The sequence below is a fragment of the Phasianus colchicus genome, chromosome Z, assembly GCF_987193195.1.
Source record: "Phasianus colchicus chromosome Z, bPhaCol1.hap1.1, whole genome shotgun sequence".
In the NCBI taxonomy this organism is placed as follows: domain Eukaryota; kingdom Metazoa; phylum Chordata; class Aves; order Galliformes; family Phasianidae; genus Phasianus; species Phasianus colchicus.
The window spans coordinates 16,615,782-16,642,371 of NC_143476.1; the positions used below are offsets into that span (position 1 = coordinate 16,615,782).

Genomic DNA, 26,590 nt, shown 5'->3' on the forward strand with positions numbered 1-26,590 from the left:
GCTCTGTCCAACAGATCAGACAGAAGATCAGTTTAGACTAAATCCCAACCTGTGAATTCTGTGCAAAAGAGCCACAGGTTGCCTTCCATATTTAATCCTGAGTTCCCTGATGCTTTATACAATTTAGGACTAAGTGGAGGAGATGCTGAAAGTAGGCTGTTGTATACTATGTGAGCTTGAACTAGAACCTGTGACCTTCTACCAATATTATTTGAAGTCCTCATTACAATTACTATAGTCTGCATATGCTCTCATAAGCTCTGGGAAGAAAAGACTATGCACAACATTCAGTAGTCTCTCTTTGAACACATTTCATATAAAGACAGAGAAGACCTGTCTTATAACACCAGTTGCAAGACGAACGTGGCATCCATAAAGACTAAGGACATTTCTGCATTGACAACATAATGTCAACAAATAAAATCAAGAACTGGGAAGAACAAGGAACCTTTATCAATCATCTGTAAAGCTGTGCCTTCTTTTGTACTGAGTCAATGAATCTGTGTTGTTTCTAACTCCAAGAAACATTTTAACAGGAAAGATGGAATACTGGTAGAAAAACTTATAGCTGATAAAGGCATTCTTCTGACATAGAGCTAGATCTCTCATATAGTGAAGGACACAAAACTAACTCCCACTCCTGCATGTGTGGTTCACTAAGGAGCTGCAATACATAAGAGCACTGGCATCACCATCCCCTAAATCCACATCCTTGAAAGTACTGACCAAGAGATCTAAAAGGCTTTGGATGCCAATCTCAACAGAGTGCTCCTTTCACCAATGAGTTTTAGAAAATCTGAAACATAATACTCAAGCCTCTCTCTTTAAAGCTTTTCATTTTGTTAGCTACTGCAAGGCAAGTAAAGTAATAGATAAGCAAAGTTACCTAAAGCCTTGTACATACGCACGGTATCTCCACGGATTTTATCTGTGAAGAAAAGTATGCTGCAGGTTGTTATTGCTGCTCTCTGCACTGTTGTGCTACTTGCCTGGATACAAATTCAATCCATATCCAGCTGCTAGCCTCAGTGCCTTATGTTACATTCCATCCAGAAAACATGAAAGAACTATTCTTATTACTGTGATGAAGCTAGAACACAATAATGACCCTACAAGAATAACTAAGATAAGCTGTAATGGTAACATGTATCGTTTTCCTAGATTTCTGTTAAATAATTTAACTTCTAATTTGCAGGAATTAGGATTCTCACCTGCAGAAATTAGGACCTTTCCCACAAATACTTGAAAGCTATGCCACAGAGTACTTCTGATTGTGTCTTCTTTTCACTTTACTTTCAAATCCTGTCCTAATGTATTTGTCACTAAATTTAGTAATCTATAACTAATTATCAAGTTATTTCTTCTCATAGCTTTGTTCTATTTATTGCAAACAGTTCAAACCAATATAAATGTCATGTACCCTTACAACAAAATCTACGTTTCTGCAAGTTGATATCCCTGAGACTATTGCTTAGAAATCCACAGAAGTTGGATCTTTGCAATTCTAAAATATGCTTCAAATAATAATTTTCTCAAAAAGACTGTAAATCAAAGTGATTATAATATTACTAAAATAATAATTTAAAATGTTATTTATGTAAATTCCTATTAATTACATAAATGCTTCCAGAAGGTTTCAACAATACTGCGTAATAGATGACCAGCTGAAGTTTCAAACATTGTCTCATTCAACATAACCAGAGTTGAATGGAATAGATTATTAGAAACAAATGGTAGTATTTGATGGCTGCTTAAGAAGAAAGGGAAGGAGGGAGTATTATTGTTATTATTATTTTACATTTATGGGAACATGTTTTATTACCCATAAATAATATAATCCTAGTAATAAACCCAGGATATGCACTTTTAAGTCGTAAATTGTTCCTGTCTTACTTCAACAACTGAACTACTTGCACTGAAGGGAGCATTATGGCTTCTCATCTTTGGCCTTTCCATACATGAAAGCAGATTTTACTTAATTCTTTGCTCAGCAACAAGTAGAACAAGAAAACTGAATCCATGCCCTCCAAACTAACTGCCACACCTGTGGTGATAGCATCACTGCATATACCTATAATGCAAGTAGGAAAAACTTTCAGAGATCCCCAGGGATCATCTATCTATGCCAAAGCCCTGACTCTTCTGAGGTACAGCTCCACAGCTTCTCTTACTGGCTGTAAATAATGATGGGTTTCTATAAAGAAGGGCTATAATCTGAGGATAAACCAGTATTTACCTCTGTCCATCAGTCCTCAGTACTTTTCAGGATTACACCTTTCTTTCAAGCACTAAATATATCTTCATGTAACAGCACATTTAACTTCTATTTCCTATCTTGCCTCTCTACACTTATGTACATACATTGCTCTAGAACTGTTTGAAGCCATGGAGAAAACAAATCACTGCAGATGAAAAGGAAGCAAGATGTGCTTGGATGGGTTGGTGGAAAAAAATATGCAGCTTAGATAATTTCACAAAAGATTCTGTCAATTGTCCCTTTTTCACTGAATTTTTTACTGAATCATCTAAGGGATATTATTTAGCTTCTTGGAAGTACTAATTCAACAATGCAAAGTGTGCAGTAGGTTGAGCTTCCTCAAACTGCAAAATGAGCTGAGCTTTATATTCTCCTATTTTAACTGATCTCTGTATTTCTGAAATGAAGAAGAAGAATGTTATAATGTTAGCTAATTGTGTGCAAATTTAATGCAGAAAGGAAGAGATACAACACACATACCCTTTCCTTAAAATCTTCCCCTGAGGGATGACTTACTCAGGAAGATCACAGCAATACAATCTAAATGGTGACACGCAAAAAAATATTACTCCATGTTAAATGATTTTTTTACATGTCATCTGCACTGCAATGCGATAGTACAATACACTGTAATGCCGATGGCAAATTAAATAACTTTATGCTGGTAGGACAGGTTCTTTCAATTCTAGAGTGATATCTTTCTCCTTTTCTGAAGGAAAGTAAAAAGTAACTACGAAACTGTCTCTCACTTTTCCTGTGGACTAGCTTATTCAGCTATTCCTCTGCTCTTCCTAGATGCCAATCCAGCAAAAGTACTGATGGTTATTGCATCAAAGAACCAGCATATATGGTCTCATCAGAGATTCTACAGCAGCAGAGAAATATGTAGGCAGCAGGGATTCAAGCTAAAAATCCTGCAAGGCCTCATGGAAGCAGATGAAAATTTCTGTTTTGTAGCCACAAACACAACAAATCTTCTCCAAAAGTCACTGGAAGTCCTACTTAATAAATTTGACAATCCCCAAGTATGATACACAGTCCCTACACTTTTTTCCGGAGTACACATCTATGGCACTTGCCTTCTCATTCAGGTTCAATGAAAACAGCACTACTCCAGGATAACAGACTCAACTTTTGCACAAGCGTCATGTCTACCACTTATTATCACCAATTCACTGCAACTCAGAATAAAAAAGCACAAATCTTTATATTCATTGTACAACTGGGAACATATGGAGTTTGTTACATATACACATATCACAATACATTTAAATTTAGCCCTTGCTATCCAACCCCATTTATTCATACATTTAAATTTAGCCCTTGCTATCTAACCAAGTACTCATTGCTCTCAAATAGTCTAATTTATTAGAATAATTACATTAATCCCAGTACAACTATTGCCAGCATGTGTAGCCTAAAAACTGTTGCTTTTTTTCTGACCTGAAGTATTAAGAATAATGCTGCCTCATAAAAATGATCTTAAGTACCTCAGAAATATTATTTAAACATCAAAAACCCTGTGAGAGAGGACACTCACATACTAAACAAAATGAAATTCTCCGAAGCAGTCTCTGCACTTGGATGCCTCATTATTGAGGCACAGAAGCTCTAACATTTCATAATATTTAACTGCTCTTATGAGAAAATATGTATCAACTAAAGCCTAGCAATATTGACTAGGATATCTTACAAAGCACTGCTGTAAAGATAATCAATAAACATTACCTCCACGCTACGGCTGATGAAGCAGAAACAAAAAGAGCAGATAAGTTGGCCAAGAGCACAGGTTGAACTGGGACCAGAGGAGCACCAAACTCCAGACAATCTGACTCAGCATCCTACTCTGCCTTTCTCAGAGCATGTGGCTTTACTGCAGCGATAGCTGCCAGATTACTTCAGTTAGAACTTGGTACCTTTAAAAAATAAGCAGGCATTCAGTGCCTCAACTTGGAAGCCACAGAGGAGTGGTTATCTATTTTCTCCAGTGGTGATACACTCTAATATTTTTTAAGCAATTTGTCCAGACTCTGCAGGAAATTTAATGCTGAGGTGGGCCTTATTTCTTGGATGGTATTTACCTGTTCAAACAATGACATGGCCTTCACGCTGGCCTCAGTTCATAGGCTTATTCAGCTAGCCCTAATATACTAAAAAAATACTAATTACAGAAGATTCTAAGAATTCACATCTTTCCACAAATCTATATTCTGAGAATTGGCTGATATGTCTTATACTTGTTTTTAAAATGAAATGAAAAGCAAAATGGAAAATTAATTACTTAAATGAAAATAACATGGTCATGTGTTTTATGTTTCTTACAATCTGTTCCCAGCACACAACTTTAATCCAAAAGCATCATTTGTTTCTTATCTGAACTTCTCCCATGAGAAGAAAAACATTAATTTCTGAGAAGCTTCTAGCAAGCAACACACCACTTGCTGCTACCTCCAGTGCAAGATGGATCACTTGCCTCCTGATTCCATTCTGTTCTCTTGGACAATCTTTTTCACCAGGTTACTCTTGTTCTGTGCTTTGCAGTGTTTAAAATCAGGCAGTTTGACTGGACATATTTGAGAATTTGCTCTTTCAACATATTGCTCTGTCTTCTAATCTCCTGTGCTCTTCAGAGCTTCCTTAAATGTATTTAAGAAAGAAAACTGAAGAAAGGTGACTGTGTATCAAAAGCAGCCACAGGCTCTTCCTCTCTCTCCATTCATTTCTCAGATACTGAGCTGCCATCTGTTTGTTTTGCTGGTTAAGGGTTTTTTTTGTTTTGTTTTGCTTGTTTAATAATTCTTTAAAAAAGCCATCTGAAAACTTAAGCCAATCAACATTTTAGTGTATAACTTGGCCCACATAATTATTTTTACTGAGATAGGCTCTGAGCAAATATCAGCCCTCCTGCTGTGGAAATACTAACACACAGTTAATCCTGTCTCTGTGGTAATAATTATGTGTCCAATTTGGACAGCAGCTACAACAACTCATGGCACAGAGACACAAACCACAACATATTGTTACAGCATCTCCTTTAATGTTCCCAATTATACAAATAAGCCAGTCACACAGTAATACCACTTGTTCTGATGGCACAATAAAGCCTCCCAAAGTATATGATTACACCAGAACAGCTCAGCTAAATGAGTTGCTTAAACACACCACTGATTCAGTGAAGGTTGCATTAAGCTAAGCTATTGCTGCTCTGCAATACATAACCATATGCTTACGTTCTTCTTGCTTGTCATCTTTCCCTATTATCATTTTAAAAACAAAATCCTAGTTGCAATAAGTCTATGAAAAATCAGAACCAAATACTTGATGGATCTAGTAGTAACATGATCATCATGAATGTGAATTAATCTCTAAAACATAAAAAAAAGGGGAAAATAAACTATGTAAAGTCATATCTTTCTTCAAAATGCACTGCCGAACATGAATTGTAAGAAAGTATATTCTTAAACTGTTACAGGAATAATAGGCATAGAAAACTGATTAAAATTTACAAATACGGCTCTCTGCATTTTGATTAAGAGAGAAGGCTCCAGCAATGCAAAGACTGTTTCTGCAATGCACCAGATGCTAATTCAAGTGCAGCAAAAAACCTAAATTTTTATGACAGTTTAAACTTTGGCTTACTTTCAGAGATGACAAATTAATACCAACCTTTTACTCATGTGGAACCTGCTTGTTATATGTTGCACAGAGACCACCAGTTAATTCAGCATTCAGACATGTTTACACCTACCCACCCTTCATTACATTGCTGCATGCAAACACTATTGAACTTTCTGGACTAATGAATGTTTTAAAACTAGAATAAACTGAATCAAAACCACACACAAATAAAAATCATACCCATATCTCACAGGCAGTTTCCTTCCCCTCAAATTTATCTTCCCTTCTTAGAAACATGAACTGCTCTTCCTCATCTCTCATTTGCCCAGGATGTTGTGGATGCCCCCATCCCTGGAGTCATTCAAGGCCAAGCTGGATGTGGCTCTGGGCAGCCTGGTCTGGTGGCTACCCTGCACAAAGCAGGGGGGTTGAAACCAGATGATCATTATGGTCCTTTTCAACCCAGGCCATTCTGTGATTCTATGATTCTATGATTTCTTTTGTGCTGCTTGAAGTTTCTCAGACCATTACTAAGCCTTCCTCTTTAGTCTCTCTTCATGCTTTCCACCATCTATTTTGTAACACGCAAAAATGGCCATGGTAGAAGTGATATATATGGAGTTCTAAAAATAAGTGATGTTTCAGCTGGTCCTCTGGTAATTTTGTAGGGGAGAAAAGTCTCCATGAAACATTTAATCTTACTTGAATGTGAATCAGTGTTTTAATCTGTTTCTGAAAAAAATAAATTATATGATGATATTTATACTTTGAGCAAGTCAATATACTAAAGCAATATGTAATCAAAGAAAATTTGAATGACATAGAACCCATTTCTTTTACATAGTGGAAGAAATTTTTGTCTAAAATGCTTTCCCCAAATCCAGGTCCATACAGATAACACCAGATGAAGACAGAAGCAAGATCTATAGGAACAACAGATTTACAACAGAATACTGTTACCTCTAAAAGCTATTTTAACTATGAGGAACATAAGAATCCCAGTTAGAGAAAATAAAAAGGTTAGTGAGGTCCTTAATCTAGTCCATTCCCTCCCACTGAGAAACCACATCCAAAGGAAAGAAAAACAGGAAACCCCAAACATATCCCAAAGTAAAAAAGAAAAACAAACAACTAAATGGCAACAACAACAACAAAAAACTGTAAAAACAAAAACAAAACAAAAAACACTTACTGTCTTCTTCAACTTTTTGATGGCGTAATGTTTCTGGGTCCCTTTCTGCCTGCATCTGTAGACAATGGATGTAGCCCCACTAAATCAAAAAAAAAAAAGAAAAAAAAAAAGGAAAAAAAAAAAAAGGAAGAATAGTTGTACATACATCTCTTTGAATACGTCAATAAACCGATTTCCCTAGCTAACATTTTCTACTTTTCCCACACTAGGTGAAAATACCTCATTTTTTCCGCACACATGGAACAACAACAAAAAAAAACAACAGTGAAACGTGCTCTCTATGAAACCAGTGCAGTTCAGTTATTATTCAGGCAATAGAACTGCAAGTGCTCAAGGTGCCTCTTTGCCACACCTATGGCTCTCGGCACACACTGAACATCACTGTGGCAGCAAGGAATATCAGCTGGCCCTGGATCCATGAGACCCAATCTTGTTTTTGTTAAGGCCATTTGCAACAATTAGTTAAGGCAGATTTTTTGTTTTTTATCGTTGTTGTTCTTTATTTGTTTTTCAACCACTGGTAGCAAAGTGGAGACAGAAAAGAGGAAAAGTACTGTGGTACTTCCTGCCCAGTTGTCCAAATAGCCAAATATGGCAGCAGATGAAGCACGCAGACTCTGATTAAGTCAGAGTAAACTAAAGAGGTTTGTTCAAAGCAAAACCACACAACTTGGGTGTAGAGCTTCAGGTCCTTTTCAAGACCCACCACACGCTAAATAAGAGCACTCATAATATAAAGTTATGGCACTGGTATCTGGGAGACGTTTATCAGAGTGGGAAGTTGGACTATATTCTCCAGAGATCAGGACAGGGTGTCTCAGCAGCTTTATTTGTTACTTACAAAGTACTACCTTTGTATTCTATGAACTAACTAAACAGAGGAAAAAGCTCTGGCTAAACCATGTTGGTTATAAACGATTCAGATTATGCTCTATAACATTTGTGTTTAGATACCTCTGAACAACTCAGTGTCAGCCAGTAGTAAAATGGATGGATTGAAGTGCTACATCTCAGCACAGTATTTAAGGCCCTCTGAGACACAACAATAGCACTGACTGTATGGGCCAAAGCAACGAAGTCTGTCCTCAGGAGACATATCATGCTTTCTAAGATCCAATAATTAATTCCAAAAAGCTGGAGATTTTTAAGTGAGAGGGGACTGGCTCTTATCATACACAACTTCCCGAGTAACATACGCTTTGGAAGTTCATATAATACACACCATACAGCCAACTGTACTGCACATAGAATCACAGAGTCACAGAATGGCCAGGGTTGGAAGGGACCTCAAGGATCATGAAGCTCCAACCCCCTGCCACATGCAGGGCCACCAACCTCGCCATTTAATACTAGACCAGGCTGCCCAGAGCCCCTTCCAATCTGTCCTTGAACACCTCCAGGTACGGGGCATCCACAACCTCTCTGGGCAGCCTGTTCCAGCACCTTACTACTCTCTCTGTAAAGAACTTTCCCCTGACATCCAACCTAAATCTGCCCTCTTTCAACTTAATACCATTTCCCCTCGTCCTGCTATTATCTACTCTTCCGGAGAGTTGATCCCCCTCCTGTTTGTAGGCTCCCTTTAGGTACTGAAAGGCTGCAATGAGGTCACTCCTCAGCCTTCTCTTCTCCAGGCTGAACAAGCCCAGCTCCCTCAGCATGTCTTCATAGGGGAGGTGCTCCAGCTCCTCTCTCTCATCTTTGTGGCTCTCCTCTGGACCCTCTCCAACACCTCCCTGTCTTTCTTGAACTGGGGGCCCCAGACCTGGATGCAGTACTTCAGATGGGGCCTGAGGCAAGCAGGGTAGAGAGGGGCAATCACCTCCCTGTCCCTGCTGACCACCCCTCTTCTGATAGAGCCCAGGATACCATTTGCTTTCCAAGCTGCAAGCACACACTGCTGACTCATGTTCAGTTTTTCATCTACCAGGACTCCCAGGTCCTTCTCTGCAGGGCTCTTAAGGAATGCTCCTTCCAGTCTGTATGGATACCTGGGATCCCTCCCTCCCAATGCAAGGAAAACCTTGCATCTTGCTGTATTGAACTTAATTACACACGTCTCTTCCAACAAGAAAAAACCCATGCCATCTATAAGAGATGGTCAAGAATAGTAGTTTGACACAAACAGCTTGCTTCTGTAGCCCCAAGGTCAGCACAGGAGGACGCTAGGAAGCTTCCTGCTGAACCTTGGTGAGCCTTCTTCTGAATCAGCACATATAACTTTTCAGAGACTGTATAACTTGGAGGGTCATAGTGATTCAAGACTTCATCACCAAAAGCAGTAGGAAGCTTCACTGGCAAAAAGCTCTGTGCAACTGAAAAGCTCAGAGAGATGGTAACTGGAGTAATCTCTTGCCTTCAGCTTTAATTGTTCAGCATTGGACCATGACTGCAAACAGTAACCCCTCAAAAGCTGGAATGTAATTCATATCAATGAAACATTTCATGGACATGTTTTGCCAGGAAATAAAAATGTAGAAAGCAAAAATCCTCATGGCAACATGCACATTACTTTCTGCAAGCATTCTCCACTACATCTGAATAATACATTTTAACAGTGCTACAGAAGAGAGACCATCTATATTCAATGGCTTGGGCACTTCTGTGATAAGCAGCAGGTACCACAACTAGGGAATATTTAATCCTCCAGCAAGAATAGTTTCAGCAGAAGAAACTGAGAGGACTTTAAGCCCAAGCAATTGGTAATCACTTGCAGATCCACACAGCAGAATGTGCTACAACCATTTCCAACTCAGAATAGAAACGTGAAATTAAATTTACTATACTCCAGATGAGACTGACCATAAGAGTACTCACTATATGGAGTTGACATATTTCAAATTAATCCTACCAATTCTTCCCTCTTCATAGTTAGTGAATATATACATACATATACATGCATATATGTACATATCCAGTCTGTGAAACTGAGAGAAAAGGCACAGTCACAATCAAATACACAAAGTCAGAAATAGTGGTGTGAATGCAGATGGAATGCCTATGAGGGACATAATGGAGACAGAAGTGTTGAGCAGAATTTGCACCTAAAGGCAATAAATGATAAAGTATATTTTGCAGATCAAGGCTTGGACTCATGGCAGAAAGAAAAGCCAAAGCAAAAAAACACTCAGAATTTGAGCTGGGTGAGAAAACACATCTTTCTCTCCCAGCTCAAGAAAAAGCCCTTCCGCCTCTGAAACAAGAGAACCAAAATAAAATAGTTGCACATTTATTTGGTCACAGGTAGTCAGAAAAGATAAATTCCTACAGCTGCAGTCTTTGTAATGAAAGAAACAGCACTGAGAGTATTTGCACTAGACACAGTAAAATTGATTATTTTTTTTTAATAGGTCAGCATTGCCATACTGTGCCACTCTGGGTTATATTCTGCATTTTGAATCAACTCAGTACAAACACACTCCTGCATGTAATCTCCTCTAAATTTCATTTGGATTAAATTCCTTAAGTTCTGAATTGATTTTTTAAAAATAAATTAGTTTGTGCTTCATGCAGTCAAAGAACGATTACACGATCTAGTTTGTCCAATTAAATTATGTGACAGAACGAACATTCTGTGGCTATGAAGCCACAGAAATCATTGCTGTCAGCACCACAGTAATACTGAAGTCGTGTTGGTTCCCATGGAGAATACTGAATTTTTATGTAGCCTACAGAGGTATGAAGCTAAAATACATGATTTTTTTTCTTACAAATACAGGATAGGAGGATCAAATGATCAATGAAATTATTGTTGCATGACTTCAAAATTAAACTCCCTGTTCAAATACCAAGATTGCTCAGAATAAAAAAAAAAATGCCATAGAAAACTGACAATTTCACAAATTGTCTTGGGAGTCTGGCAAGGTCCCTGCTGACTAGAAACTAGCCACTTTGCTGATAATGTTTAACTGGGAAATGTTTTAAACTCCCCAGAATGATGAGAGGCCTTCCAGAGACATCCAGACAGGTTGAAGCATAGAGCAACTAGAAACAGCGGGAAGTTCAGCAAAGGTAAATGCTGGGTGCTGCATATGGGACAGAACAATGTCAGACAAAGGTACACACATGAGACAAGCAGCTGGAGAGCAGCTCAGCAGGAAGAGACCTCAGGGTGATGCTAACAGCAGCTCAGCATAAGCATCAGTGTGCCCTGGAAGCGAGAACAGAAATACCACATTAAACATACCACAGCCAGCAAAGCAAAAGAGGAGATTCTCCCACTTTCTTAGTGATTGTGCCTTACAAGGATCCGATGAGGGAACTACAGTAGACCCTATTGCTCTCTCCAGTAGAAGAAGAGGAGGCTTAGGGGAGAGCCTATTGCTCTCTCCAACTACCTGAAAGGAGGTGGTAGCAAACTGGGGGTAATCCTCTTCTCCCAGTTAACAGTGATGAGAGGTAATGGTGTCAAGCTGCATCAGGGGAAATTCAAGTTAGATATTAGTAAAAAAATTGTCTCTGAAAGGTGGCAGTGCATTGGAACATGCTACCGTCCATTCCTAGAGGTTTTCAAGAAAAGGGTGGATGGCACATTTAGTGACGTGGTCTTGAGCAGACACAGGCATGGGTTGATGGTTAGACTAAATGATCCCATTGGTCTTTGCAACTTTAATGATTTTATGATTCACAATGAATATTATATGCTGTTCTTGGCTCCACAATATAAAAAGGATGATGAGGCCTTTGCAAAGGCAATTCCTAGTTAAGAGCAACTTCTAGACTTACTTGTTCATTGCTAGGAAATGCCACTGGTGTTGTGAGAGGTCACAGATGAGTTCATTAGCTAAAAGTAATCTGTGGTTGGAAAAGATTTCAGCAGCTTCTCATTCCAGTGTCTCAACAAATGTGCTTAGTTTCCTGATGAAACTAGTCACTATTTGTTACCATCTGCACAACACAGGTTTTAAAATAATATTTACACTTCCCATACAGTGATTAACACAACTAGCTATTCCAGATCCCCATATTCTTCTTCACTAAAAGCCTCTAAAATTTTGGTCCTAAAGAGGGAATACAGTATTCAGCACATTTTCTGTTATCAGAAAGGCCTAATGGCATTAATATTAAAATGAAAAAAACAAGAGTTAACCTCTGTTTTTATCTATTATCATCCTGAACAGAGTATGAAGATGTTAAATTATTCCCCTAAGCTTCAGTCTACTCCTATCAATTGTAGTGGCAGAAAGTCAGAGCTTCAGATCTTGTTCATTAGAATGAATTTAATTTGCAAAGAGTTAACAGTAATTACCCATAAACAAAGATTTACGGGTAATTAGTCTGGATGCTTAGTGTGTGGCAGTATAGTTTGTTTGATAATGAAAAACACCAGCTGTGATAAATTAAAGCCCCTTGTCTCCACTAAAGTAAAAGAAAGGAGGAGATCATTAATAAGAGAAATCTGGTTCTGAAATTTCATTACTCCATGGTCAGAAAGAGGCATCCATCAGTCTGCATTCATGAGATGGCATCCGAGGGGGGCAGGTGTCCACAAGAAGCAATATGCTTGCCTGTACCCAGAAGAAGCAGCATACCAGCCACAGGCCCCAGGACACAGGCACATGAGGGCTCCAAGGGGAGTACTGGACCTGCAGGGTTTGCCTGCTCCACGGAGAGAGCTGCAGCTGCTCTAGGGAGAGCCTTCTGGTGCTACTGGCATGTTACTGCTGCACAAACTACTTTGTGTGATCAAGCAGTTCAGTTACAGAAGATGCAAGAAAATAATTACAAGATAGCTGTCTAGAGCAAGCTTACAGCCTTTTTGTTAGTCACATGTTTTTGGGTTGCTCTGCGCTGCTCCTAAGAATTTGTGAAGTGTTGATTTGTCTGCAAAAACTTTGTAAGGGCTATTAGTTACAAAAACAGAAAGTTACTTTTTTACTCAACAATAAATTCCAATGCTGGGAATGGACAGCACACAATCTGAAATTACTTGCATTTACTCAAATACTCCTGCAGTGCCAAACATTACTATAAGCCAAACTGTTGTTTTGGTTTCACTTCAGAAATTCATGAATGAGTCAAAAAAAAAAAAAAAAAAACAAAACCTCCATAGTTATTTTTAGCAATGTTCATATGATTAAGTAAACATCATATTTTTACAGTGATTGTAAGAGGAATAACGTAATTGTAATTTTACAGTAATTGTAAGAGGAAAGCCTCAGATGCACACTTTGCAGGAAGAAATAACATCACAATCCGGTAGCAGTAGGACAAGGGGTAATGGTTTTAAACTAAAAGAGGGGAGATTTCGATTAGATGTTAGGAGGAAACTGTTCACTCAGAGGATAGTGAGGCTATTCTCAGTTTGTAGAAGGGTTTAAGGAAAGCTCACTGTGGCCTTCCGGTACTTGAAAGGAGCTTATAAGCAGGAGGTAGACTGACTTTATTCCACAGGCAGATAGTAATAGGACAAGGGGGAATGGCTTTAATCTGATAGAGGGGAGATTTAGGTTAAATGTTAGAAATTCTTTACTCAGAGTGGTGAGGCATAGGCACAGACTGCCCAGAGAAGCACCCTGGAGTGTTCAAGGCCAGGTTGGATGGGGCCTGTGCAGCAGGCCATGATCCTGAGGGTAACAACCCAGACCATGGCATGAGGTTGGAACTGGGCGTGCTTTAAGGTCCTTCCACCTAAGCCATTCCATGATTCTGTGTTCTTACTAAGTGTACAGACTCTGATGGTAAAACTAGGCCAACGTTTAGTTCTTTCTTCAGAGCAGTAAACATGATCTGCGCATGCTACGAAAACGTGTAGCCTTTCTTCATAAGGACTGAAACTGTTTCACTTAGCACTGGAAGGAGCTTAGAATACACAGCATGGAGACAGCAGTTGTTTTGGTGATCCTTATGGGTCCCTTCCAACCAGGCACAGTCTGTGATTCTATACAGGGGCACTCAAAACTGGATGACTCATGAATATCAACAATCTTGCTCTACCTTGGCTTTATTTCCCCATTTGTGTATCAGTCTGCAGTGCTAACACAAGTGTTGAATACCTTTCCTGAACCACCAAGCTACTTGTCTGACTCAAGACAATTCTCTTCTTTCCACCTGAATCTGCACAAAAATAGAAAGCAAAACTCATCCATTCAAATGTTATCATTTACTTCGGAGATAACTACCTAAATTCCTTTTGTAGGTCAGAGAGAAATGGGCAATTTTGAAGCATGATTCACTTTGTTCTAAGGATGTCCAGAACATATCAGGTAGAACATGTCCTGAAAGTGTTTATTTTTCTTTACATGACCATGAAGGAAGCTTTATATAGGCCACTAATAGCAACTCTGAAGAAGTGGTTAGAAGAATTACACCCACAAGTATTGCAAATAATACAGCAAGGCCTTAGTGAAAGACAGTCACAGTAGTCTCTTCTTATGACTCTACATAGCAGCACAAACTTCACCATGACTGCCCTTTCTTATGAACTACAGGTTCTGACATCCACACACCTCTGACAGGGGGCAATACTTCCTTGATGCAGCCAATACTGGGGAGGGGAGGGAAGGTGGGTGGGAAATCACATACCTATCTCCTTTTTCCTCCATGTCCCATACTGACCACTGAAAGCTAACATGAACAATGAAACCATGCTGAGAAGGCATGCTGCTTTGTGTGGTGTGGCATATACCTCACAAATGTATCACTGCAATCCTGCATTCAAAGCACCAGAAGAAAGACCACAGGGATGATCTCTGAAGATAAATCGTCCCAATGGTGAAATAGAAAAGAATATGTTATGTATGTATCTGTCTATATACGCAGAGATAAGATGGGCAGAGATAACAAGATGCTGAAGAAAGAAAGTTGTGGAGATAAGAATGGAAAAGACAGAACACAAGGTGGTGAGAGAAGCAAGCAGAAGGAGAGCATAGAGTGGGCCAGGAGACTTTCAAGCAAAGAGACAGCTGCCAAGAGAGAAAGCAGAAAAGGACTTCAGAATGGAAAGAGCAGCAAATAGCAAACGTATTGATAAGCTTACAGTTTCAGAGACTGAGGAAACAGAACATGCCATGGCAAAGTAACAGCAGAGAACAAGAGTAGGAGAGAAAACTGAAGTGTGAGGGGTGTAGTTGTATTTCCTTCCAAGTTCTGAAAAGGAAGAAGAGCAAAGGAAAGAATAAATTGAAGAAAAGGTAGGTTTTTTTCCTTCCTTTCTTTGTTCTTTTTTTCCATTTAGCTTTCTCCTATACATATATGTTATGCATATATGTAAAATATGCAAGTGGCAAGTATAAAAGTCAGTGCTACAGACCTGTTACATTTAATGCCATTTCAAACTTTCCACATCCTACAACTGAAAAAAAATTTCCACAAGAGTATATCCTCAGTGGCATCTGCATCACCAAACCCCAGACCTGTATCTGAATGTATTTTCACTAAAATGAGATTTAAACAGGACTGTGCCAGTTGTACACACATCTGTTGTGCAACCTAGTCACAGTAACGTGTACCCTCAGACTGCTAACATAAACAAATTTAATTAAACCAGATATGCCTGAATGTCTTATCCTCACAAAAAAGTAAATACTCTGTATAGGCTGAAAAAAATAAAACTTCTGAGGAGGAATGTAAGAAGTAATAGTATCAATCTACCTTTGGCAGGTTGCCTATACTCTTTCCCCAGAAGTCTATCATCTCTTGTACATGAACAGAAATTTCCTTGTGTTCATAAGCATAAGTTAAATATAAAAAAAATAATAATTAGCTTTGTCTTCTACTATTACTAACAATAGATTCTGCAAGCAAATCATGCCCCCTTGCACCATCTTTACTAACCTATTGGTCCTCCATGAGCGTCAGCTTTTTATGCCAAGGATAGCATTTATTTTTGAGTGTGCTTGCAGTCTGTCTCTTAGCATTTAAATAAAAAGGGAGCTACTTTTCCTGTTGCTGTTGTTATTATTGATCAACTAAGCATTTCTCTCACGGTAACACAAGAATAAATCTTTCAGTAGCCATCTGTCTCTCCTGGCATGATTGGAAGACAAGAGAATGCAATGGTTCTGGACAAATCCCAGCAGCACACAACAGAGGCTCTTCAGGCAACAGCTGAAGTAAAGCTGAGCACTCTTCACATCTTTTTGCTTTGAAGAAAAAAACAATCTGCATTCATTTTTACTGTGTAAGACTAAGGATAAAATGTCAAATTTTGAAAAATGATAATGGCATAACAGAATGGGATAAGCAAAGACAGGTCTTGGTTTTTATGGAGTGAATACAAAGAACTGGTTGGTTTACTCTAATTAAGTTCCACTGATATTCAAAAAAGATGTCATAAAAGTCATCACTGAGCTCATTAATTGGTAGATACTTCTCAAAGCATTTCCATGCTACCCTGTCCAGGCCAGCTGTAAATGTCATAGCTGACACACAAAGACAAGGAAGCCTTGTGAGGATTCAGCCATTTGCTGCAGTAGAATGAACACTGCACACAATAACAAAGTTTAATGGTGCTAAGTACAGCTTATCCAAAACTCATTGACAGGTAAGAACACTGTATCTACCGCCAGATTTGAAAAGAGATGTCTGAATCAGCTCTGTTACTCCTCATATCTTATTAAGTATAAAAAATTTGCCATGTCCTAACAAACATATTTGCTTCTTTAAAAGTCATTGACTCCAGAATTTCATTACAGAAGGGAATAGCGATACATCAAGAGCACTGTCGCTCGGTTCTAAACAGCCAGTGCCCATACCAAGTGGTTAGAGTGACCTAGTACAGGCATAAACCAGATGTACTCTTCAAAAGGTAAGAAAAAGGAAAAAAAAAAAAGGAAAGAAATTCCAAGAAAGCAAGGTGACAAATACTTCAGGAGAAAAAATAAATAAATAAATAAATAAATAAATAAATAAATAAATAAATAAATAAATAAATAAATAAATAAATAAATAAAAAAGAAAGAAAAAGAAAGAAAGTAAAGAAGGAAAGAGAGTAAGAAAATAGATGGGAAGTGATTTTGAAATAAAAGGATTTGAAAAACCAATTGAAAAACTACACAGTCAGGCATCACCACTACTATGTGAATACACAAGTACAAATTAACAAAACACTGCAGTTTTCTTTCTGGTTGTTTTAGTCATACAGCACGATAACGTGTCTAATGTTTTTAGTAAAATTATTTATATTTATGTTGTTTTCTCCTACCCATGTGTTTTGAAAAATGAAAAACAAGTCATAATAACCTTGCTAAAAAGCACCATATCTCTGCCATCAATAGTTATTTCATTAATAGGTGATCTCAGGGGAATATACTCAGCATCCAGTGTTCGTGGTTTAAGAAAAAAAAAAAAAAGGGGAGACCACAAATCCATAAAACGCAAAACTGCAGCAACACAATTTGGTCCACACCTGGCATGATGGCTGCAAATGGAAGTAGCCTGTCTCTGAGGGGTAAGAGGATATTAGCCAAGGAACTGGTGGGACTCATTGAAAGGTCTTTAAACTAGGTATGAAGGCAGAAGGGTGCAAAATCAGGGTTGCTGGGGTTGAGCGGGTCGTTTGAGAGCTTGTACCGAACTTGACGGGCGATGACCGTGAAGTACAAAGGACTGGGGGTGCTGGGGATGCTGCTCTTTTAGGGGAACCTAGATGCTCTATAAAAGCAGTGAGACAGAAAGCCCAGCTGAAGTGCCTTTATACCAATGCACAGCTTGGGAAATAACCAGGAGCTCCCTCTGAGAAATGGTCAGGAACAGGTTGAGAGCGCGGTGGGTCAGAATTAGGGATAGTTCTAACAAAGGCCAGCTGGTGACAGGAGTATACTACAGGCCACCTGATCAAGGGCAGACTGTTGACGAGGGTTTCTTGCTTCAGATGCGGGAGGCTTCATGGTTTGAAGTTGAGGGAGGGAAGATTTAGGTTGGATGTCAGGGGGAAATACCTCACCACAGAGAGAGTGGTGAGGTATTGGAACAGGCTGCCCGGAGAGGTTGTGGACGCCCCATCCCTGGAGGTGTTCAAGGCCAGATTGGATGGGGTCCTGGGCAGCCTGGTCGAGTATTAAATGTGGAGATTGATGGTCCTGCATGTGGCAGGGGGATTGGAGCTTCATGATCCTTGAGGTCCTTTCCAACCCTGGCCATTCTGTGATTTTGTGAAAAGCCATTTGTCTTAATTGCTTTTTGACAGCAGATCTTCAAAGATACCTGTGATTACAGCTAATTGGAAATACTGCAGCTGCTGTAATATGCTAGATAACATCAACCTCATCAGCGAGTGATTTCAATAGATTCCTGACAATGTTTGCTCATTGCAGGTTAATTCAAAATACTAACAGGCTGATAAAAAGCATACATCTAGTTTTGAAGGCAGGACAAAAATATGTTCCTTCTTAAGCAACACAGACAAGAATTAGATAAATTTAATTTAGAGGAACAGATCTGCATGCATAAATTTAGTCTGCAGAGATGGCAACTTGTTGCACAGAAACCTTAAAATCCAGTCCAGTCTTTACTCACTATGTGCTATAATTCACAACATACAGAAGAAGAAAATTTAAAGTGATTTACAATGTAAATTACGGTGCATTTTCTTGTTATGTCATTTAAACTGCATAACCACTTCCTGGAAAAAGGGAACAATGTGATTTTTCCTGACAAATCATTTATTTTACTTTAACTATTTTGTAAATGCTAGAAAACAAAATTTGCTGCCTCAGCAACAAACCATTACCCCCTTGCTCACCAAGGAGAAAAATACCAGAATTTACTTTTATCGGTACACACATCATTTCAAAATCAACCACCTAATAAATACTACCACTAGTTTCATTTTCCAACTTTGCTCACAGCTAAGACACAAGACTATTTTACCAATTTATTATTTTCTGCAACTGAATTCAGACTTGAATCAGTCCCCACACACTACTTCAAGAGAAGCAGCATTTTATTTCTACTGACTTTCCCTTCTCCAAATCATTTTCTCCTAGCAAATACAAAGCAAAACAAACAAACAACAACAACAACAACAAAATTTTGTTCTAACAACTTACTATACTAAACTGTTATTGGGAAAAGGCCACAGAAAAGAAATTGGCAGAGTGCATGCTTTTGCTGCACAGTGAATTCATTATGATAAGTATGGGATAGAAAAAAAGGACAGCAAGATGCCAGCTTTTAAAGTAATCAATAAGTAAGGAAAATTTTATTTTAATACCTATGTTTTCTTTTCATACAGAAAAGCAGGTTTATTTTATGTATTTCTTTTTTACATCATCAATAGGTATCCTCTGAAAATTTCCTGTCTTTCCCAAATTTGACATCTACCAATTTGACTGCATGTTTCTGTCTTTCAGAGGATGGTGATGCACTGGAACAGCTTGCCCAGAGAGGCTGCAGATCCCCCTTCCCGGAGGCATTCAAGGCCAGGCTGGATCTGGCTCTGGGCAGCCTAGTCTGGTGGTTGACAACCCTGCACACAGCAGGGGAGTTGAAACTAAATGATCTTTGTGGTCCTTTTCAACCCAGGCCATTCTATCATTCTATGATTTAATACATCATCAGTATTGAAGAGGTTAGCTCTTAACCTGTTTTTCCTGTTAACCTTCACAAAACATCTCATTTGAATCATTTTTGTCAGCATATCCACTACACTCTAGCCCGAAGGAGTAGATTTTTTTTGGATGCAAGTAAAGACATGTAATTTAATTTTCCCTTCAGTTCCTCAATAATTTTTTTATCACTTTCTAACTTGGAAAAATACTAATGACTCCATATTGGTAATTCCTTTTAATGACTCCTTAGCTTCTGTGAGATACTATTACAGATCCTAATCCGGAGGGCGAAACTTATTTGGATTTTTGAAAGAAGGAATATATTTTAAAATAGATTACAGCCAGTTCCCAATTAAGTCAAATCCATCTCAGCATTATTGTCAAAAATCATTTCCTGTCATGATTCTAGTCAAAACTCCCCAACAGACTTGACAAAGAGCAAATCAAGTAGCAACTCAAACATAGGATGCATCCTTCTCCAAGTCATTTCATAAAATCCAAGGGGTTAAGCAATAGCTGTTTCTTTGATAAATCTCTAGTTTACATACTGTCATGGTTTTGTGATTTTTGGTTTTCGGTATTCCACATCATAACATCATGTAGCCCAAGGAAGAAAAAAATACCAGCGACAACGATCTCTGGAGGAAAACTTATTTTACTAACTATGATATCGGAATGCAAGATAACACAATATAATACAATCTAATTGAAATTGAGACTAATAAATCAAATAAAATAGGAGAGAGAGTTCCTGAGACCAAGTGAAACCTGAAAAGCTTGGTACAGCTAGGAAAGCACCCTCCACCATCCACTGCAAGGCAGTAAGAGGCCACCCAGCTGGAAGGGCCAAATCCCATGACTTCCGCGATGTACAGGGACAGGCACCCAGAATTGGAGCATTAACACTTTAACTCCCAGTACACCACATGATGTTATGATGTGGAATACCAAAAACCTCCTGAGCAGGTCCTTTCACTTTACTTTGCTTAATAGCAAAACCAGCACGCCAAAGAATTTGGATTATTCGCTCTCCTTTTGTGAAGACTTCTGCTGTATCGCCCCACACGATATCATCAATGTAGTGCAGGTGCTCAGGAGCACTGCCCTTTTCCAATACTGTTTGGACCAACCCACAGCAAATGGTCGGGCTGTGTTTACACCCCTGGGGCAAACGGCTCCAAGTATACTGAACGCCCCTCCACCTGAAAGCAAACTGTGGCCTACATTCTGTGGCCAAAGGAATGGAAAAGAAGGCGTTATCAATGTCAGTGGTGGTACACCACTTGGCTGCTTTTGACTCCAGTTCATACTGGAGTTCTAGTATGTCTGACACAGCAGCACTCAGTGGGGGTGTGACCTCATTCAGGCCATGGTTATCCACCATTAGCCTTCATTCTCTACTGGCTTTACGCACTGGCCATATGGGGCTGTTAAAAGGCGAATGAGTTTTGCTGATCACTCCCTGACTCTCTAGTTGATGAATCAACTTACGAATGGGGAGCAAGAAATTCCTATTTGTGCGGTACTGATGTCTGTGCACCATTTTTGTGGCAATTGGTACCTGCTGCTCTTTTACTTGTAACAACCCCACAACAGACGGATCTTCTGACAGGCCAGGCAAAACAGACAGCTGCTTAATGTTGTTTGTGTCTACAGCAGCTATTCCAAAGGCCCATCGATATCCCTTAGGGTCCTTGAAATGCCCCCTTCTGAGGTAATCAATACCAAGCACACATGGAGGCCCTGGGCCAGTCACAACAGGATGTCTTTACCAGTGAGGCTTATCTTGGCCTCTAACACAGTCAATTCTTGAGAGCCCCCAGTCACTCCAGAAATACGGATTGATTCTGTCCCTCCATGACCCAAGGGCATCAGAGTGCACTGTGTTCCAGTATCCACCAGTGCCTTGTATTTGTGGTTCTGATCTGCCGGGCCATCAAATCCATACAGTCCAGTAAACTCTATTATCCCTTTCCCCCTTCTCACTGAGGGCAGGGCCCCTCTATTCATTACCTGTAGTAACTGGAGCAATTGCACTGGTGATTGATCTGTTTTGTAATTGTCTCACCCGTGCTCATAGTGCAGGAGTGACTTGGTCATGCCACTTCCTCATGTCTTCTCCATGGTCAAGCAGGTAATGCCACCAGGCAATTTGTGATATAGTATTCCTTACTGGAGCAGGAAAGCATTTGCCTTTAATAACTGAGATTTTTGATGGTGCATGTGAGGAGGAGGGTTCATCATCTTTAATTAGTTGGATGCTCATTAGTTTGATGAGCTCCTTCATTAGACTTTTTTGATTATCCTGATCTTCACAAGCATTTCTGATACTACCACATGTTTGTCACAATTAATCAGAGACAGATGCTCTCACATTTCATTCAGTTGATCCGTTACCTGTGAAATGGAAGCGTGAGTTGGAAGTAGCTGTTATTCATAGTTTTGGAGCATAAGAATCAATTCAAAAACTAAGCGTCTTCTCTGTTAGTCCTGGTATCTGTCAAACATTGCCATTAGTGTACTGGTGTATCTATCTGGTGCTGTTGTTCTGAGTTTCTACCATACATCAGGTGTCATCCTCACTCTCTCAGGGTCATGGTCTTGGCGTAGGTGGTTAGGAACAAAATTAGGGTCATACAACATTTCCACCACGGCTATTTCCCTCAAATACTGGATATCCTTTTCAACTGTATCCCACTTTTTCACCACAGGCTTCAAGCTACCTTTGAAGGGATACCTTTCCTTCACAGCTACTAACACTCATTCCCAGAGAGTGGCAGCCCCATCCAAACATCTACTAATCCCCTGTCAATAGCTGGATCTCTGGCAATGCCTCCTAGTTGGTGAGCTTCATTACCATCTAGAGACAAGCTACTGGCCCTGCTGTCCCAGCAGTGAAGCAACCAGGGAATGAGAGTTTCATTCGGGCACCATGTAAACTCCTTTCTTGAGCCTTGGATTTCAATCATCTTCAGAGGTCGATGAGCAGTGATAGAGACTACTCTCTTCTCCATGTCTCTTAGTTTTTTTCTTTTGCCTTCCCCGATGATGGTGGTTCTGAGGAGGGCCCCTTGCCTGGATCTTCCTCTACCTCCTCTTCTGCTTTTTTTTTCCATTCTTGACGCGAGGACACTTGTTTCCATTTCTTGCCTCCCACCGGGGCAACTGACATTGTTACTGGTGTCTCCTGTGATTGAGATTCGACTTGGAGATTTTCCCCTTTGGCTTGAACCTCAGCTCAGAAACTCTCTTTCTCCAGAGTAGTATTATATAGTGCACGGTTAGCACAAGCCAAGTCCCATATAAGTTGTACCTCCTTAGATCTATGTAATGTCCCTGACTCAAATACTGGCTAAGTTTCTTGGGATTCCACAGATGTTCAAGAGTGAAATCCCATGACACTGCAGGTCCCCACGCTTCTAAGATTTTTCCTAAACCTCTCCATATTCCCTGCCAGTCAGCATTCTCTGGTTTTGGAGGAGACTCTTTCCACATAACACAAACAGATAGGAATACATTCAGGGAGACTGATAACACGCACAGGAGTATGCCCACAAAAAGGAGCATTAATTCAGCACTCGAAAAACGTGTGACAAACTAAGAAGAAAGCCTGGAAACCAGTCTGAACATCATGTTGTTTGTAAAATTAGCTATTCCATTTGGGATATAGTTGTTTGTAAAATTAGCTATTCCATCTGGGATGTAAGTGTCAAAATTCAAATCATATCATATTGCATATAAGTACCATGCAGGTGTCTCCATCAGTGCCCTTATCTGGTTATATATGAACACAATTCCACAACAAGAAATCATGACATTGATAATTGTCCAGTAAGTTGCAAGGAACATAATGGCTTTAAATCCCGTAGACAGCACCCCCATGATAAACAGTGGGTAAATAGCTGGTAGCTGCTAAAAAGGGGTTAATGAATGGAGACTGATGAGAGGTGGAAAAAAAAAACCAAAAAAAAAAACCTGAAAAAAGCACTGCCCAGACTAAATAGTGCTCAAAGTTTACAAGTATCCCAGAATACTGGCAGCCCGCCTGGGCTTTTAAGGTCAAGTTTTTCAGCACAGAAACCTGAACTGCTGATAACGTTCCCTAACAAAGCTCTAAGAGAGCAGAGAGACAGATTTGTTCTAAAAGCTAAAAAGCAGCTATTGCCTGCATTCTTCACCAAAAAACTGTCATGGAGTTAACTAGATCAATCTATGTCCATTACAAGGGGGGGCAGAACTTTTGCAGGCCCCTTCTTGCCCCACAAAATGGGAAGGAAAAGGGAAAAGGGATAGAGAGATGGGAGCTGGGCTCAAGGAAGAAAAAAAAAAACAGTGGCAACAATCTATGGAGGAAAACTTATTTTACTAACTATGTTATCGCAATGCAAGATAACACAATATAATACAATCTAATTGAAATTGAGACTAATAAATCAAATAAAATAGGAGAGAGAGAGAGTTCCTAAGACTGAATCAAACCTGAAAAGCTTAATAGGGCTAGGAAAGCATCTTCCAGCACCCACTGCAAGGCAGTAAGAGACCACCCAATCAGGAAGGGCCAGATCCCATGATTTCCACGATGTATAGGGACAGGTACCTGGAATTGGAGTATTAACACTTTAACTTCCAGTGCACCACATGATGTGGAATACTGAAAACCAAAAATCACAAAACCATGACACATATGTTGGCACAAGAAACACAAATTAAAAAAGAAAAAAAGCACAGTTAAACTGTATATGCCCTTAAGATTCTTTTTTAGTAAGAGTTCATGAGAGTCTCCAACATATTTGAAATTTAGGTTGGATATCAGGAGATGCTTCTTTACAGAAAGGGTTGTTAAACACTGGAATAGGCTCCCAAGGGAGATGGTTGAGTCACTATCCCTGGATGTGTTTAAAAACCTTTTGGATGTGGTGCTCAGAGACATGATTTAGCGAAGGGTTGTTAGTTAGGGTAGTAATAACTACAGGCCAGTGAGCCCTGTCTCAGGGAAGGTCATGAAGCAGATCCTCCTAGAAGCTATGTTAAGGCACATATGAGACAAAGAGGTGATCTGAGACAGACAGCATGACTTCACCAAGGGCAGATGGTGTCTGACCAACCTAGTGGCCTTCTAAGATGGAGCGACAGCATGGGTGGACAAGAGAATGGCGACAGATTTCATTTTCCTGGACTTCTGCAAAGCTTTTGACATGGTCCCTCAACACATCCTTCTCTCTAAATTGGAGAGGTATAGATTTGAAAGGTGGACTGTTCATTGGATTAAGAATTGGCTGGTTGGATGGAGCCAAAGGGTTGCGATCAATGGTTCTGTGTCAGGGTGGAGGCCAGTCACAAGCGTTGTCCCTCAGGGGTCGTCTTGGGACCAGTGCTCTTCAACATCTTCATCTATGACACAGACAATGGCATCAAGTGCTCTCTCATCAGTTACAGATGACACCAAGCTGAGTTGTGCAGTCAGTACATTGGAGAGAAGGGAAGCCATCCAGAGGGACCTGGGCAGGCTGGAAAATTGGGCCCACGAAAACCTAATGAGGTTCAATAAGGCCAAGTGCAAGGTGTTGCACTTGGACAAGGACAACCCCAGCTATTAATACAGATTGGGGAAAGAATCCCTTGAAAGCAGCACTGTGGGGAAGAACTTGGGGGTCCTGGTGGATGAGAAGCTGGACGTGAGCAAGCAGTGTACTTGCACCCTAGAAGGCCAACTATATCTGGGGCTGTACGAAAGAAATGTATAGCACAGAACTAATACATACACGTATGTTGGCAATCAGGCTGATTCCACTTAATGATCACACAAGACACAGGCAATTTGGCCCTGCCCAGAATTAAGATCAAATAATCTAGTTGCACATTTAAGTTTGCCAAGTGGCAACCTACACTACATCAGATTATACAACTCCATTGCAATATTAAAAAATAAAAATAAGAAGAGGTGGAAAATGTGATAGTTTTATGCAAGAGAAAAGCAGACAACACTAGGAACCTGCATTAATTAAAATTCTGTAGTTCCAAAAGCTTTAGCAAGGGATATTTTGTGAGGATTTAAACTGCCATAGCAGTTGGCATTTAATTTAAAAAAAAAAAAAAAAAGAGAGAGAGAGAGCTAATAGGATAGAGTCCTTGAAACTAACAGGATGTGGTTTAACTTGACTTTCCTTCAAGACTATATTTATCTAGTGAGGTTCTCTGAGGAGGAAGATAGCTGACATTTTATTGTTTTATTTCTGATTCATCAATTATAGATATGCACAAATAGAGACAGAAATAAACATAGACATGTAAAAACACTGAAGAAATAAATAAATCAGATATACTTTGGATTAAAACACAATTCAATAATATTCCTTAAAATTTCTTCCAAAGTTACGTAAGCACCAATGCACTAGCATCGGAAATAGTTATGCCAACTCAGTAGTTGATTCCAAAGAAATTAAAAGAAACAACATATATTCTAAAATGGAAAGGATGGGAATTATATGAATGTGTACATAGCTGGTAGCAATTAAAGAGTAGAGCAGTTGCTACTGTAAGCTTTAGTGTGCAAGAATTAAAGAAAAAAGAAAAAAAAGCAATTAAATATAAGCTTTCCCAAATGCAAAATGTTTTTGAAAAAGAAGAAAGATCTTTCTTCTTTCAGAGTTGCACACTAAATCCCACTGGGCTGTGGAATTGTTTTTCCCTACATATTAAGAGAATAAACACAAACTATGTTGCTAACAACAAAACTCATTTCCTCTATGAAGCCCTAGCTTCCCAGAAGTTTATACTCTGATCCCAATACACAGATACTCAGATCACAAAAATTTTGCCACATCATATGCTGTAAGTAACTGCTTCTAGAATGACAGGCAACTATGAAGATTACATTTCTCTGTCAACACTTCTTTGCATTATCTTCGTATACATCTGCATATAAAAAAAGCAAGGAACTTAAGATGCATTCAGTGTTTATGCTATGGGTACATGAAGGATTTCATACCTGTAGGATAATTCTCCCATTTTTACTGCTAGGAAAAGGCAAAA

The 26,590-nt window shown here is 39.4% G+C and overlaps 1 protein-coding gene across 3 annotated transcripts in view; it reads right to left on the bottom strand.

Annotated features, from left to right (window-relative positions):
- The window catches only part of CAMK4 (calcium/calmodulin dependent protein kinase IV), a 139,086-nt gene that overhangs the window by 71,810 nt on the left and 40,686 nt on the right, over positions 1-26,590 (bottom strand). For all 3 annotated transcript variants that reach the window (XM_031609914.2, XM_031609913.2, XM_031609915.2), the window contains exon 2: positions 7,068-7,146. In XM_031609914.2, the coding sequence (XP_031465774.2) occupies positions 7,068-7,146 (79 nt within the window). The remainder of the gene's footprint in view (positions 1-7,067; positions 7,147-26,590) is intronic.